Here is a 15,188-nt window from a genome sequence, read left to right on the forward strand (position 1 = left end):
TGGCATTTGTGAATCACTAAAAGCCAGCATAAAGGTAAGCAATTAGGAAGGCAATGTATGTTGACCTTCATCACAAGGGGATTTAAATACAAGAATAAAGAAAGATGTTATAAAGTTTAAAAGTTTATTTATTAGAACATAGAACAGTACAGCACAGAACAGGCCCTTCGGCCCACGATGTTGCGCCGAGCTTTATCTGAAACCAAGATCAAGCTATCCCACTCCCTATCATCCTGGTGTGCTCCATGTGCCTATCCAATAACCGCTTAAATGTTTCTAAAGTGTCTGACTCCACTATCACTGCAGGCAGTCCATTCCACACCCCAACCACTCTCTGCGTAAAGAACCTACCTCTGATATCCGTCCTGTATCTCCCACCACGAACCCTATAGTTATGCCCCCTTGTAATAGCTCCATCCACCCGAGGAAATAGTCTTTATTAGTGTCACAAGTAGGCTTACATTAACATTGCAATGAAGTTACTGTGAAAATCCTCTAGTCGCCACACTCTGGTGTTTTTTCGGGTACACTGAGGGAGAATTTAGCATGGCCAATGCACTTAACCAGCACGTCTTTCGGACTGTGGGGGGAAACTGAAGCACCCGGAGGAAACCCACGCAGACACGGGGAGAATGTGCAGACTCCACGCAGACAATGACTCAAGCCGGGAATTGAACCCGGGTCCCTGGCGCTGTAAGGCTAACCACTGCCACCGTGCCACCCGTGTGCCACCGTCCCCCCGATGTCTTGCTGCAATTGTATACAGCCTTGGTGTGAGACCTCACCTGGAGTTTTGCGCACAATTTGTATATCTAAGCAAAGATATACTTGCCATAGAGGGAGGGCACCAGAATTTATCTCTGGGATGGCAAGATTTTGAAAAAGAAAATCATGTTATATGATTTACTATCATCTGATTCTGCCCAGTGATTTACAGAATCACAGAATACTACAGTGCAGAAGAAGTCCTTTGGCCCATCGAGTCTACACCGATGCATGAAAGGTCCTGACCTACCACCTAATTCCACTTGCCAGCACTTGAACCATAGCCTTGAATGTTATGGCATGCCACGTACTCATCCAGGTACTTTTTAAAGGATGTGAGGCATCCCGCCTCCACCACCCTCCCAGGGAGTACATCCCAGATTGTCACCATCCTCTGGGTAAAAAAGGTTTTCCTCAAATCTCCCCTAAACCTCTCACCCCTCACTTTCAACTTGTGTCCCCTCATAACTGACCCTTCAACTAAGGGGGACATCTGCTCCCTGTCCACACCCCTCATTGTCTTGTACACCTCAATCAGGTCGCCCCTCAGTCTTCTCTGCTCCAGAGAAAACAATCCAAGCCTATCCAATCTCTCTTTATATGTTCCATCCCAGGCAATATCCTGGTGAATCTCCTCTGCACCCCTACCAGTGCGATCACATCCTTCCTATAATGTGGCGACCAGAACTGCACACAGTATTCCAGCTGTGGCCTCATCAAAGTTCTATACAACTCCATCAGGACCTCTCTGCTTTTGTAAAAAACTCAGTCTGCAGGTGCAGCAGGTGATCAAGAAGGCGAATGGAATGTTGGCCTTTGTCGCGAGGGGGATAGAATATAAAAGCAGGGAGGTCTTGCTGCAACTGTACAAGGCACTGGTGAGGCCGCAACTGGAGTAGTGTGTGCAGTTTTGGTCCCCTTATTTGCGAAAGGATATATTGGCCTCGGAGGGAGTGCAGAGAAGGTTCACCAGGTTGATACCGGAGATGAGGGGTGTAGCTTATGAGGAGAGATCAAACAGATTGGGTCTGTACTCGTTGGAGTTTAGAAGGATGAGGGGTGATCTTATAGAGACATATAAGATAATGAAGGGGCTGGATAGGGTAGAGGTGGAGAGATTCTTTCCACTTAGAAGAGAAACCAGAACTAGAGGGCACAGCCTCAAAATAAGGGGGGGCCGGTTCAGAACAGAGTTGAGGGGGAACTTCTTCTCTCAGAGGGTAGTGAATCTCTGGAATTCTCTGCCCATTGAAGTGGTGGAGGCTTCCTCGTTGAATATGTTTAAATCACGGGTAGATAGTTTTCTGATCGATAAGGGAATTAGGGGATATGGGGAGCAGGCGGGTAAGTGGAACTGATTCGCTTCAGATCAGCCATGATCTTGTTGAATGGCGGGGCAGGCTCGAAGGGCCAGATGGCCTACTCCTGCTCCTATTTCTTATGTTCTTATGTAATCTATACCCCGATTGATAAAGGCGAGTGTGCCATATGCCTTTTTCACCACTGTATTAACCTGCCGTTCCTCCTTCAGGGATCTATGGACAAACATGCCAAGGTCCCTTTGTTCTTCAGAACTTCTCCGTGTCAGACCTTTCATTGTATACCTCCTTGTCAAATTACTCCTTCCAAAGTGTATCACCTCACACTTTTCAGGGTTAAATTCGATAGAACATTTGATAGAACATTCATCACTATGTTATTCATATGCTTCAAAGGCCTGGATCATCTCCCTCGCAATCTTGTCTTGAATAATGATAAAATAATATGTCTGAAGTCCTTTCCATTTTATCTTCCAAAAGACCTTGTTGTGTCTCAGTTCGCCTGCCTGCCATATTTAAAATCATTTTCTTGCTGCGTTATCTACAGTAAAACATTTATTTTTAAAAGAGCTGGGAAAAATTAAACACCGAGGCAAAATGAAGATCGTTTTCATGATAATTGAATGATGTTTTTTCACAGAAATTCTGTATTGATGGTGTAAAATTTATTATCAGGTGGTGGCTGGAATTAAATATAAACTGTGGTTCACAATTAAGGAGACAGAATGCAGCAAGGAAGATTCTGATAATATTCCTAATGAATGTCATTTAAAGGATGATGGCATAAAAGTGAGTAAAAGTTAAAAATGAACTGTTCTCTACTGCTTATGAATACCTTGTGGGCAACTCACATGCAAGATAAAGTTAATTTATTAGTCACAAGTAGGCTTACATTAACACTGCAATGAAGTTACTGTGAAAATCCCCTAGTCGCCACACTCTGGCACCTGTTTGGGTGCACTGAGGGAGAATTTAGCATGGCCAATGCACCTAACCAGCACGTCTTTCGGACTGCGGGAGGAAACCCACGGGGAGACATGGGGAGAACGTGCAGACTCCGCACAGACAGTGACCCAAGCTAGGAATTGAACCCAGGTCCCTGGCGCTGTGAGGCAGCAGTGCTAACCACTGTGCCACGGTTCCGCCCTAGTTTCAAATATTAGAATTGTTAGTATTTGTTGTGTAGCAGCAGTTAAATCTCCACCATCCAAGGTATTCTTGGGCAAGAAGGAAATATGAAAGACCAACTGAAAATTACTGCCACCACAACCTGCGCAACCTTCAGAGCTCTATCTCCTCCACCCTCGCTCCTGGTTATCAACACCACACTTTACACTCGCCAACACACCCTAGGCAGTTCTTGCTCCCTTGTTCGGAGCTGTAATATTGTTCACTAACCTGTCTGCAGGCTAGGCATGCCCTGTGTGCTGACCCTGCCTTGAGGGTATTCTCTAAAATAGATGCAGTAGTCTCAGTATCTGAGCTGATGGCTGAGAGTTTGAGAGGGGCTAATGGTGTTCCTTCAGCATCACTGCCTTCCTGCACTTCCACCCCATTCTTTCCCACCACTGCCTGGTCAGGTTGAAGCTCTCGAGTATCTGGAGGGCGAAAGACCCGAGGGGATAGTGGAAAGTAAGAGGTGCAATACTTAAATCATGTGACACATGTTAATTAAAAAAGATTGTGAGATGAAGGGGAAATGGGATGTGAGAATTGTAGAATATTAGAATGGTTACAGCACAGGGTGGCGGGGGAGACCATTTGGTCCATTGAATCCATGACTGATATCCCTGCATGTTTCCTGTAAACCTGAAAATGTTTTGCCTTCAGGTGCTTATCTATTATTATCATATATTTCCCTTGGTTCTTTTGGCAAATACCTTAGATCTGGACTCTGGTTTTTAACCCCTCCAACGAAGGGAATTTTTGCTCTCTACCTACTCTGAATTTCAACACTTCCTTCAAATCTCCTCTCGTCCTCTTCTCTAGAGAATAGCTACAGATTCTCCATGCAGCTAAAGTCCCTCATGCTGAAACCACTTTGACAAATCCTTTCTTCATGCTCTCTAAAGTCTTGACATCCTTCTTAAAGTGCAATGTCCAGAATTAGACACAATACTCCAGTTGTGACTGAACTGGTGCTTTGGAAAGATTTGTTGTAATTTCCTTGCTTTTGCCCTTTATGCCTATAATTATAAAGCCTAGTATGACAATTTGTTTTTAACTACGCTCCCCATTTGCCTTATCAGCTTCAACATGACTGTACACATAACCTCTCAGGTCTCTCTGTTCCTGCACTCCTTTTACAATTGCATCATTTATAGTATCTCTCCACGTTCTTCCTACCAAAATGTATCATGTCACACTTCTCCGCATTAATTCAATCTGCCATGTGTCTATCCTACTCACAGTTCACACCCAAATTTTTTGTCATCTGCAACTTTTGAAATTGTGCCCTGTATACCCAAGTTTAAGTCATTAGTATATATCAAAAAAGTAGTGGTCAATTCTGACTCCTAGAGAACCTTCATGTACCTTCCTCAAGTTTGGGAAACAACTGTTCACCACTGCTCTCAGTTTCTTGTTGGTCAGCCAGATCAGCAAGTCTGGCAGCATCTGTGGAGAGAAACAAATGTTTTGGATCTAAATGACCCTTCCACAGAAGTGCTTAAACATAATTTGCCTTTAAAAGATTTGTGCTGGTGTTACTGGATTAATCCACAATTGTCAATGTGACCGTTAATTCTGTTCCTGAGATTAAAGTGATTGGCCTGCAGTTGCTGCGTTTATTCTTACACCCTTTTTCCTTAACAAGGATGTAACATGTGCAATTCTCCAGCCCCCTAGCACCACACTTGTGTCTAAGGAGGACCGAAAGATTATGGCCAGTATCTCATGGAATCACAGGATCTCTACAGTGCAGAGACAAGCCATTCAGCCCATCGAGTCTGTATTAACTCTCCAAAAGAGCATCCCCTCCCCTCTGCCCTATCCCCGTAACCGTGCGCATTTACCATGACTAATCCACCTAACCTACACACCTTTTGGAAACTAAGGGACAATTTATCATTGCCAATCTACCTAACCTGCACATCTTTGGACATCTCCTGGTTTCTCAATTGTGATATCAACCTGACATCAGTCATACACACCTTTTGTTCTCCCTCGGCTTAATCTCTATCTTTTTATCACCCAGGTTGGACTGCCTTTACCCTTTAAGGGAATGCATCTAGTATGTACCTGAGCCGTCTCCACTTTACTGGCAGTCGTTGTTCTGTTACAGTTTGGCCTGCTAATCTTTCATTTGGATTTACCGGGGACAGGTCTGTTCTCATAGAAGCATAGGCCTGAACTTTTATTTTTGAGGTGGGAATCATGAGTCAGGCCATTTCTCAACCTTGTGATACCACGTCCTGTCTGGCAGGCCGCACCCACGCTATTTTTATTATGGCCAATGTCCTAGTTATTTGGGACCTTGGCCCAGGTCTGTACGTGAGTATTCAAAATTCTAACCCTCACCCCTCAACCTCCTACCTACCTTGTATGCCAGCTCAATGACCATTTCATCCAAACACCACTTGGAAAAACTGAACCCTCTTAGGAGGTCATAAAACTATCAAATAAACAGCTACTCAAACCTCGCTTGAAAAAAAGCTTAATCTTATTAAGCAGTGATAAAACTGTCAAAAATCCAAACAGCTATTCAAAACATCTTCAAAAATAAAGTCCGAGCTCATAAAACTGTCAATCAAAACGTAGCTTACCCTATCTTTGACAGCAAAATCAACATTGAGACCCAGTTTGGAGTTCCACTACACACTCATTATGTGATCCCATTGTACAACTGTGTCAGAACCAGATAGATAAAAGCTTTTGAAGTAGTGTAATGGGTAGCAATTCTTTTACACTGCTTCAAAGGCTGAACTGTCAATCAAATAACTTAGCCATGTATTGCACTGTGTCAAAGGTATAACAGTGGCTAATCCATCAATCAATTAAAACATCAAAGCACAGGGTGAAATTGAAACAATATAATATGAATTGCAACATTTTTTGATACAGAAGAGTACAATGTAATCTAACGTATCTGAAGACTCCCACTTTCACAATGCTCGTCAATTTAAGGGTCACCTACCTTTTATAAACAAAGCTCTGTCAAAACCACTGTATTAAAAACATATTTAGCTTATTATACACCATTATACTATGATATGTGGAGTAAGAACTTACCAGTAAAAAGTTTCCTGATTCGACTAAGGTTCTTATGATTCATGACTCTTCTGAGATACTGTGAACAATGTCTCCTCTCAAAATGAGCCCAACTCCATAAAAATAGCAGGGAGGCTAATGTGCCAATTCCTGTAATGAAACTGACAAGATTAGGAGCACTGCATGCGGGCTCACTACCCACACACTCATCCCACATCATTAAAATGAGTTGGCGATGGGTATGGGGGCAGGAATTTGGGGATTGAATCCTGCCTGTCTTTTTAAAGCTAGTCCATTTCTGTGCAAACATTGACAGAGGCATATAAATCTGGGCCACAGAGTCATCATTGTATCGAGGGAAGTCATTCCGTCTTTCAGTTCATGTTAGTTTCTGTAGAGAAATTCAACTAGTTATAGTCAGTCCTCTGTTATATCCCCATAAGTCAGAAAATGTATTTCCCTCAAATGCCCATTCAACTTCCATTTGATATCATTGATTGTTTGTGCCTCCATCGCCCTCAATTGGCCCTCTTTCTGTTGAATATTTTTACTCTAGATTGTTCTCGAGTTTTGTTTCCATGCATGGCAATTATGAATCCTATCATATCATGATCACTAGTCTCTCAATGTTCCCCATTTGATCCATTTGACCTACCCACCTATCTCAGAACTAGATCCAGCAATTCCTCCTTCCTTGTTGGATCAGAAATTTACTGATCAAGACGATACTCCTGAACACACAAGAAAGTCTTCTAGCTCTCTGGTCTTTACTTATTATTATTCCTGTCTATATTAAGATAATTAATGTCTGTCATTCTTACTACTCTTTTGTTTTTGCACATTTCTGTAATTTCCCTGCACATTTTCTCCTCTATCCCTTTTCCACTAGTTGATTGTCCATAGAATGTACACAATATAGTAATGACACTCCACTGTATGTTAATTCTAAACAAATAGATGTTTTCCTTGCCCATGCCAGGATGTCCTGTATTATTCTCCTTAATCAATATTGCCGTCTATCCTCCTTTCTTTCCTTCCTGATCTTTACCGATCACCAGGACAATTTAATAGCCGGTCCTGTTCATTTTTGGGCCAGGTCTCCATTATTGCCATCCTATTCACATGGTGGCTATTGTCCCTGCAGCTCACCAGAATTATTTAACATTCACTGTGCATTTACGTACATGCACTGTAAACCTGAATTAGATCTTACTGTATTTCCTCTTACTCTGACCACATCTATTGCCTTATTATTTCTTACCATACTTGCCTCGGCCATACTAGCCTGAAAACGCCCGGTCTCGTCTGGTCTCAGAAGCTAAGCAGACTCAGGCCTGTTAGCACTTCAGTGCTATCTATATCTCCCAATCATTATCCTTTCTTTCCTCCATCCTTCTTCCAAAAAATACATCTGAACACTGTCATTTTCAATGGTTTCAATGGTTTCAGCGCTGCCTCTGTCTTGGCTGCTCCAGCCAGAAAGTACTTCCCCTTTAAGAGGTGCAGGCTGGCTTTAAGTTGTTGTAGGCTGACATTAAGTGACAGTAGCCTTCCGCAAACTTGGGCTTCCTGTTGAGGTGTGCAGGCATTCAATAATGCATTTAGAGCTTGTCTGAATTCAACATTCAACATGAGCAGACTGTATGAGGTTTGTGAGTTGCCTGCATCGAAAGCAGCATGCAGATTAATCATGCATCACGATTTTGCCTCCAATGTGTTGTGTTAACATTACAAACATTTGATAAATGTCAGTTAAAAAACAATATTGTTTTAGATTTTGGTTAGTTTACTTTCGCTGTTACACAATGTGCACCCTCAGATAGCGTGATGGCTGCTTACAATAAATACAAATAGTGAAACACTTATGTCTTAATCCTTTTGTGAAAGAAATACCTATAGCACTGAATTTACGTAACACATGAGACATAGAATCATAGATTGAAGAACCTGAAAGAAAACTAAGAGCTAAGAAAAAAACATCTTCAGGAAGCTTTGGATAAAAAAATTCACTAACATGTGATACTGTGCAGCTCATGTTCATTCTTAATGTTTGTAAAAATGCATTCGAATGACTCAGTTACATTGAGGGAATGCTTTGCTCTGTGTTATTTCACTAAACCTGCATGGGGTAATATAATGGCTATATCAGTGGACACACAATATAGAGCTGGTACGATTAGACAGTTCAGTACATTCAAATACCATCATGAGGTTCAAAATCTGAATATAAAAGCCAATATCAGTAAATAGACCATAAAGCTTTTGGAATCAGATTTTTGTAAAAACCTAACTGGTTCACTAGTGTCCTTTACATAAAGAAACTAACCATCCTTGCTTGGCCTGGTCCATATTGTGGCTTCAGTCCTATTCTAATGCGATTGCCTGTTAACTGCCCCCTGTAGTGGTTCTGGCAAGACATTCAGTTGTAGTTAGCCACAGCAAAGAATGTGCAGCAGTTCACGAAAAAGACCCATCACCACAGTGACAAATAAAGATTGTAATAATAAATGCTGGTCTTGTTAGTGGCGCCCATGTCCTGAGAATGAATTATTTCATAGTCAGTTGGCTGCAGTAGCATTGGATGGTTCTCAGTCCCTCTAATATTCCTGGGCATTCCTCCTCAGATGCCAAAAGGAAAGTAAACATGACGATTTTTCATCAGGCAGCAGAAAGTGGACAATGCCACTCACAGGGGCAAAGGAATGACCAAAAGTTGATTTTAGTTTAAGCCTTTGTTGTCTTTGGGCCCTACTGTCATTTACATATAGTGGGTGGTACAGAGTGACCAGTGGAAGAGAACAAAAAACTAATTTGACCAAGGATAGCTTAATGGTTAAAAAAAGGGCGGCATGGACAAGTTGGACTGAAGGGCCTGTTTCCATGCTGCAAACCACTATGACCATGACTCTATGATGTGGCTGTCGGCCACCTATTGCTATTTATGGTGATTTTCCTCCAGTGAACAGCCCAATGTCAGGTGGTAAAGTAGAGGAAGATCCACCTAATAACTGCAAAAAGTATCATTGTCAAGGCCATATTTCAATGATGATAAGAAAGCTTACTTTCTGGATGGGCAAGCCAAAGCTGAGGGATCAAGCATATGTCATATTACTGCACTCATCCATTACAAATTTGAATGACATGGCTCTGATGGCTAAAATACATTATTAATACATTATAAAATACATATTAAAGTAGTGGATAGAATTATTTCAAATGAATGTATTTGTATTGTAAAAATTGAATGGCAGCATTTCACCCCACAAGTTTTTGAGCAGATCAATTTTAAGAGGTTTAATCTTGGCCTTGAAACATGCATAGAGGTGCCATTTTAATAGTCATTAAAATGTTTCAAGTCAACAAGTTAGTTAAAGTAGTGCCCAAAGGAACATTGCATTCATGATGGAACTAGTCCACTACCTAGGAAATTTAAACTCTTACCTGCTATTGGGTTGCACTTTTAAAAATAAATCATTTTTTTTCCCTAGCTGCACTGTCAGTCAACTATGCTCACCCAGATTTGGATTCATTATACTGACATACATGTGACCTGTGACCCTAAACCGTGGCATCAGGTAATCCTAGAATTCATTCTTTCCTTGATGTATGACTCTCTAATTGTTGTATTTGTTGACAATACTTGAAAAACAATATGCATTTATGACTGTGTTAAGGAACTGATTATGTTAATTGAATTTGCCAGCTAGTCAGAAACAAATTGGCTCCAGTTCTGGTGAATCTAAAATTGAATGTAATGTGTCACATTTTTCACAGCACCAAAGATACAGCTTTTAAACCCTCCTTTATTTCATCCCTATATTCAAATCATATATTTATACCTTGGATTGACATCTCTATCCCCCTCTTTTTTCCCCTTCTATTGTCCCTCCTGAATGTTTTCTTACCAGAAATATTCAGCTTCTCTAAAATTTATTTATTTAATTTAGAGTCACAAGTAGGCTTACATTAACACTGCAATGAAGGTACTGTGAAAATCCCTTTGTTGCCACACACGAGCACATGTTTGGGCACACTGAGGGAGAATTTAGCATGGCCAAAGCACCTAACCAGCACATCTTTCAGACTGCAGGAGGAAACCGGGGCACCCGAAGGAAACACACACAGATACGGGCAGGATGTGGGAACTCCACACAGACAGTGACCCAAACTGGGAATCGAACCTGTGTTCCTGGCATTGTGAGGCAGCAGTGCTAACCACTGTGCCATAGCCAAAGCCACACTTGTGTTAGCGTTATCATATCATAATATAGCACCAGCTCACTGACTAGCTACCAAGATATTTTACAGTTTAGTTTTGCTAATTTTGGAGTTTCACTTTCTATAATTAAAGCGCAAAGTAATGGCTTATTTTGACAAATAGGAGGTTAGTTTTATGGGGGCAACTCCCAAAAGCTTGCTTCCAATATTGAAAGAAATGATATGAGAGAATGAGCGCTGTTTGCTACGGAGGCAGCGTTGGCTGCACAGCGACAAACTCATGTTTTCTCACCTGTTTTACACTTAGAATTTTTTGAGAAAATTCTGCCCATAATCTCCAGATAAATGTTCCACTTCAGGAAGAATGGTCAATATTTTATTAACAGCATCTGTCAAGGATCTGAGAACAACCAATGATGTTAAAAAATTGACCCGAAACAGAGTTCAATCTGTTATTACTGTTGCTGGATTTCAGAGATAGTTAATAACATTACATCTCTCACTCTGTAGGATGTCCTTAAATTGCGGTCTTATGTTGGTTGGGGGCCATTTTCTGATGTAATGGAACCACCAGTTCCAACAGAGTCTGATGAACATTCAGGTGAATCAGAGCGGCTCTCCTCGACTGAGCAACAACTCGCTGATTATCTGGCAGCTCCACTATGCCCAGGAGAACCATGGAAACCATTGCAACCAGTCACTGCTCTCCCAGTTGAAGACAACGCCCCAACTGAAGCAACATTCAGTGATCTTGACTTACTGAAACGTTAATGATAAACATCTTGTATTATTGCTGGTTTACATTGATACAAAATAATGAATTAAATAGTGTACTGAAGTATTTACTTGTAATTCAATAGTCCTTGTTTCCAATCAGCTCGACACCTTTCACAGGATATGGTTGTAATTTTCCTTTTGTTGCACAGAGAGCTGGCTGAGTTGATGAAACTGGCGTGCAGCTCACCGACTGCACAACTCACCGGCTGCACGGCTCACTCGCTGCATGGCTGTTGGGGCTGGGCTGGAAAAAGCCAGGAACACCAGAATCCAGAGGTCGGGAAAGGATGCTCTGATCTCCGGTAATAAGAACATAAGAACATAAAAAATAGGAGCAGGAGTAGGCCCCCCCACCCCCCCCCCCCCCCACTCCCCCTCACTCCCCCACCCCCCCCTCTCCCACCCACCACCCCCCCACCCCCCCTCACCCCCCCCCCCCCACCCCCCCCACCCCACCCCCCCTACCCCCGCACTGCTGATGGATTCCCTCCAACCGGTATCCGTTTTTAAAAAGTTGTTGCTAACCTCAAATCGGTGAAGGGAGTCGTCCCAATGCAGGGGAACCAAATAGCGTGGAAGACATTTAATAACACTATGATTTATTTAAATGAGATTCTGGCTCCGTTACATCACCAGCCTGGTGGTGGGGGGAATCTGAAAGCAAAATTTCAAGGCGAGATTCTCGCTTTCTGATTCTTGTGGGATTTTCATCATGGAATCCCAATATTTCCCATGGCTAATCCATCTTACCTACACATCTTGGGACATTAAGGAGCAATTTAGCATGACCAATTCACCTAACCTGTACATCTTTGGACTGTGGGAGGAAACCAGAGCACCTGGAGGAAACCCACAGGGAGAACATGCAAACTCGACACAGTCACTCAAGGCCAGAATTGAACCCGAGTCCCTGGAGCTGTGAGGCAGCAATGCTAACCACTGTGCCACTGTGTACCCACATCATAATTTGTGCCTATGGCAAATATGTCCACATCAGGTTTGCAAGGTTGTTGGGGGTAGGAAAGTGATAGACGTCAGCCCCAATGGCGATTGGGTGGGATGTTTAAAGGCGTTTGCCCGTTACTGCTGAAGACATCTGAGGAGGCAGAGGGGAGGTCTGTATCATGGTAGCAGCACCCAGCAGACACTCCATGTGGGAGGGCACTTTAGGTGGGCAGCATGGCACCTCGATCCTCAGATAACTGTCTATGCATTCTTGTGGAGCCAGTGACTGCCAGGAGGGACATCCTGATGCATTAGGCTGGCAAGAGAAGGTCATCCACCTCACCAAAAAGGCTGAAGTGGTGCCAACATCAGCGGGCATAATATGGTCCGCTGCAAGAGAACACTGTCAGAAAAAGTTCACTGATCTTCTGTGATTGGCAAGGGTTAGTATTGACTTGGCATGGCCCAGTGTCAAGAAGTGTGGAAGCGTGGCCACCCTTAATTGCACTCATGAGTGTAGGAATGTGGGAGTCTCAGAACACACCTCTCCCTGTGAGTATGTAGGCTGGAGAAGATCTGAAGCCCTGGATCTATCAAAGAATCAGATGTGTAAAGTGGTTGGGAACATTCACATGGTTCAGGGTGGTGAAGGGTATTGGGGGACAGTATGGTATGGTGCTGCAGGTGGAGGGTTGAGCACTGAATGGAGTTTTGCAGTTACAGGAGAAACGCAGCCACAATAGCATTGAGAAATCTGACACTGGTAGCAGGGTGGCAAAGCTGGCTATCCTCACCAACCAGGAGGTGGGAGCCTAGGAGCTCAAATGCAAGTGAGGAGGAAGGTCCTCAGGTCACAGAGAGGCTGGAGTCTCTGAGGAATACAAGAGCCCAAAGGGCAGAAACGGAACAGGAATGCAAAAAGAATGTGGGGTCATCTCATTTCTCATAAGGATCTCTGAAAAACAGTGTCCAGTGATTCACCAAGCACTGCCATTCATAGCATTTGCACCCAGCCACATATGATGGACCCTGATTGCATGATGATTAGTACGAACTGTTTTCCTCCCCCAGATGAGCCATGCTCCACAGCCAGGCAGGAACGGATGAATGTGCTTACCCACCTGAAAAAAGCGTCAATCAAAAACATGATGCCCAGCTCATTGGGAGACACTTCAAAGATCACCCACTGACCCCTGGAAAGATCTGGAGGCATAAAAGTTAATGTTTACAGTGACCTTGAGAGCCACAGGCATTGGGTGTCCACACACACAATTCAAGGCTTTCCCTGGCCCAATTATCTGGCAAATGGCCTGATAGCTTCCCTTGAAAGCTGGAGGCAGTGATTCTCCCAGCTGAGCCAGAAAGCAATGGGATAAGGCTGTAAGATGTAGGAGCAGAATTAGATCATTCAGCCCATCGAGTCTGCTGTGCCATTCAATCATGGCTGATAGGTTTCTCAACCCCACCCATGTGTCTCTGGGACCAGGATTTGTGGTGTCGTCAGCTCCGCACTGGAAATCGGCAGCGATCAGGGGGGTGGGGGGGGATTGCACGGCCAGTAATGCGGGGTCGCAGGTTGGCCAGAGATCGAGCTGGCCAGCGATCAGGAGGCCGGTAGTGTGGGGCTACTGCACATGCGCTGATCTTGGCGCTGACAGATCGACGCATGTGCAGTGGGTCCGCTCAGTGCTATGTTGCCGGCTTCCCCAGCGGGAATAGGCCCTGCCCACTGATTCTAGCGTGAATCTCGCTAGGGCACTCTGCAGTGCTCGGATTGTGGGAGATTCATTTTGAAAATCCCGCTCAAAAAATCGATGGGAGTTACTCCAGCTTTTACCCAAATTCGGCACTAAGGATTCTTTTGAAAGAATTCCGGCCAGAGTCCCCTGGGGCACTAAAAATCGCAAGGGTCAACATAAAATCCAGATCAATTGATGCATAAACCATTTAAATTAGCTTCTTACTTGTTGGTGGGCGTGTTATTTGACTCATGTTCGTGTTTGCCAAACCAAAATATTGCACGAGTGCGCGAGGAAATCAGGATATGCGCCCAATGTGTTCTCGCACAATTTTATACAATTTTGGGCTGTGTGCCCTTCCCGACTTTAGCTGTAAAATTCTAGCCATGAAGCTGGGCTCTCTAATGAACTTCTACATGGATTTATGTAAAATGCCTCCACACAAATAAGCATGGCTCTGCCATGCATCCTTGTAGAATTTTAGGGATTTCACTGAAAATTATTAAATCTGTAATATGTGAAAATTTGTGCAACAGCGTGACAACATAGAAAAAGGGTAACATCACAATATAACAATTTGGTCAATGTGCTGATACTCTAGTTTCCCAGTTAAGGTGTCCAAAGATGAGCAGGTTAGGTCGATTGGCCATGCTAAATTGCCCCTCAGTGTCAGGGAGATTAGCAGGATAAATACATGGGGTCACAGGGATAGGGCCTGGGTGGGATTGTTGGTGCAGGCTTGATGGGCCAAATTGCCTCCTTCTGCACCGTAGGGATTCTATGATTCTAAGAGGTATTCATTATTCACCACATAAAATAAAAGAATTTGTTGATAATGAGAACTTGTCACTGTGTTTCATTTATTCCCAGTTCATATTGGCAATCACATTTTGCACCTTGTGGGTTAGGGGCTGGTACAAACATAGCCTATAATTCCTGTGGTCAGGTCATTTCAATAATTATTCATCACTGCTGATGTAGCTTTGGGAGCTAGCCTTCCAGGGGATGCAGTGGCTGGAATCATGTCAACCTCACCAAGACAACTCGGAGACAGGAGGGGATTATTTTTAGAAACTCTTATGGCTGGACAGCTTCCGTTCCAACTTCATATCATCTGCTCTGATCTCCCCACCCCCATCCCACTGTTAGATCCTTTGAACACTTGTCTCCCAGAATATCTTGCTGCCAGCAGCCTTCATCTCATAATGGCAGGTTG

General features: G+C 43.4%; 1 protein-coding gene across 1 annotated transcript in view; it reads left to right on the plus strand.

Annotated features, from left to right (window-relative positions):
* The window catches only part of kng1 (kininogen 1), a 35,520-nt gene extending 24,168 nt beyond the window's left edge, over nt 1–11,352 (plus strand). The window contains exons 5-7 of the mRNA XM_078206482.1: nt 2,760–2,873; nt 9,782–9,868; nt 11,022–11,352. Of these exons, the coding sequence (XP_078062608.1) occupies nt 2,760–2,873; nt 9,782–9,868; nt 11,022–11,282 (462 nt within the window). The 3' untranslated portion in view covers nt 11,283–11,352. The remainder of the gene's footprint in view (nt 1–2,759; nt 2,874–9,781; nt 9,869–11,021) is intronic.
* The last annotated feature ends 3,836 nt before the right edge of the window (nt 11,353–15,188 follow it).

The sequence above is a fragment of the Mustelus asterias genome, chromosome 3 (assembly GCF_964213995.1).
Source record: "Mustelus asterias chromosome 3, sMusAst1.hap1.1, whole genome shotgun sequence".
In the NCBI taxonomy this organism is placed as follows: domain Eukaryota; kingdom Metazoa; phylum Chordata; class Chondrichthyes; order Carcharhiniformes; family Triakidae; genus Mustelus; species Mustelus asterias.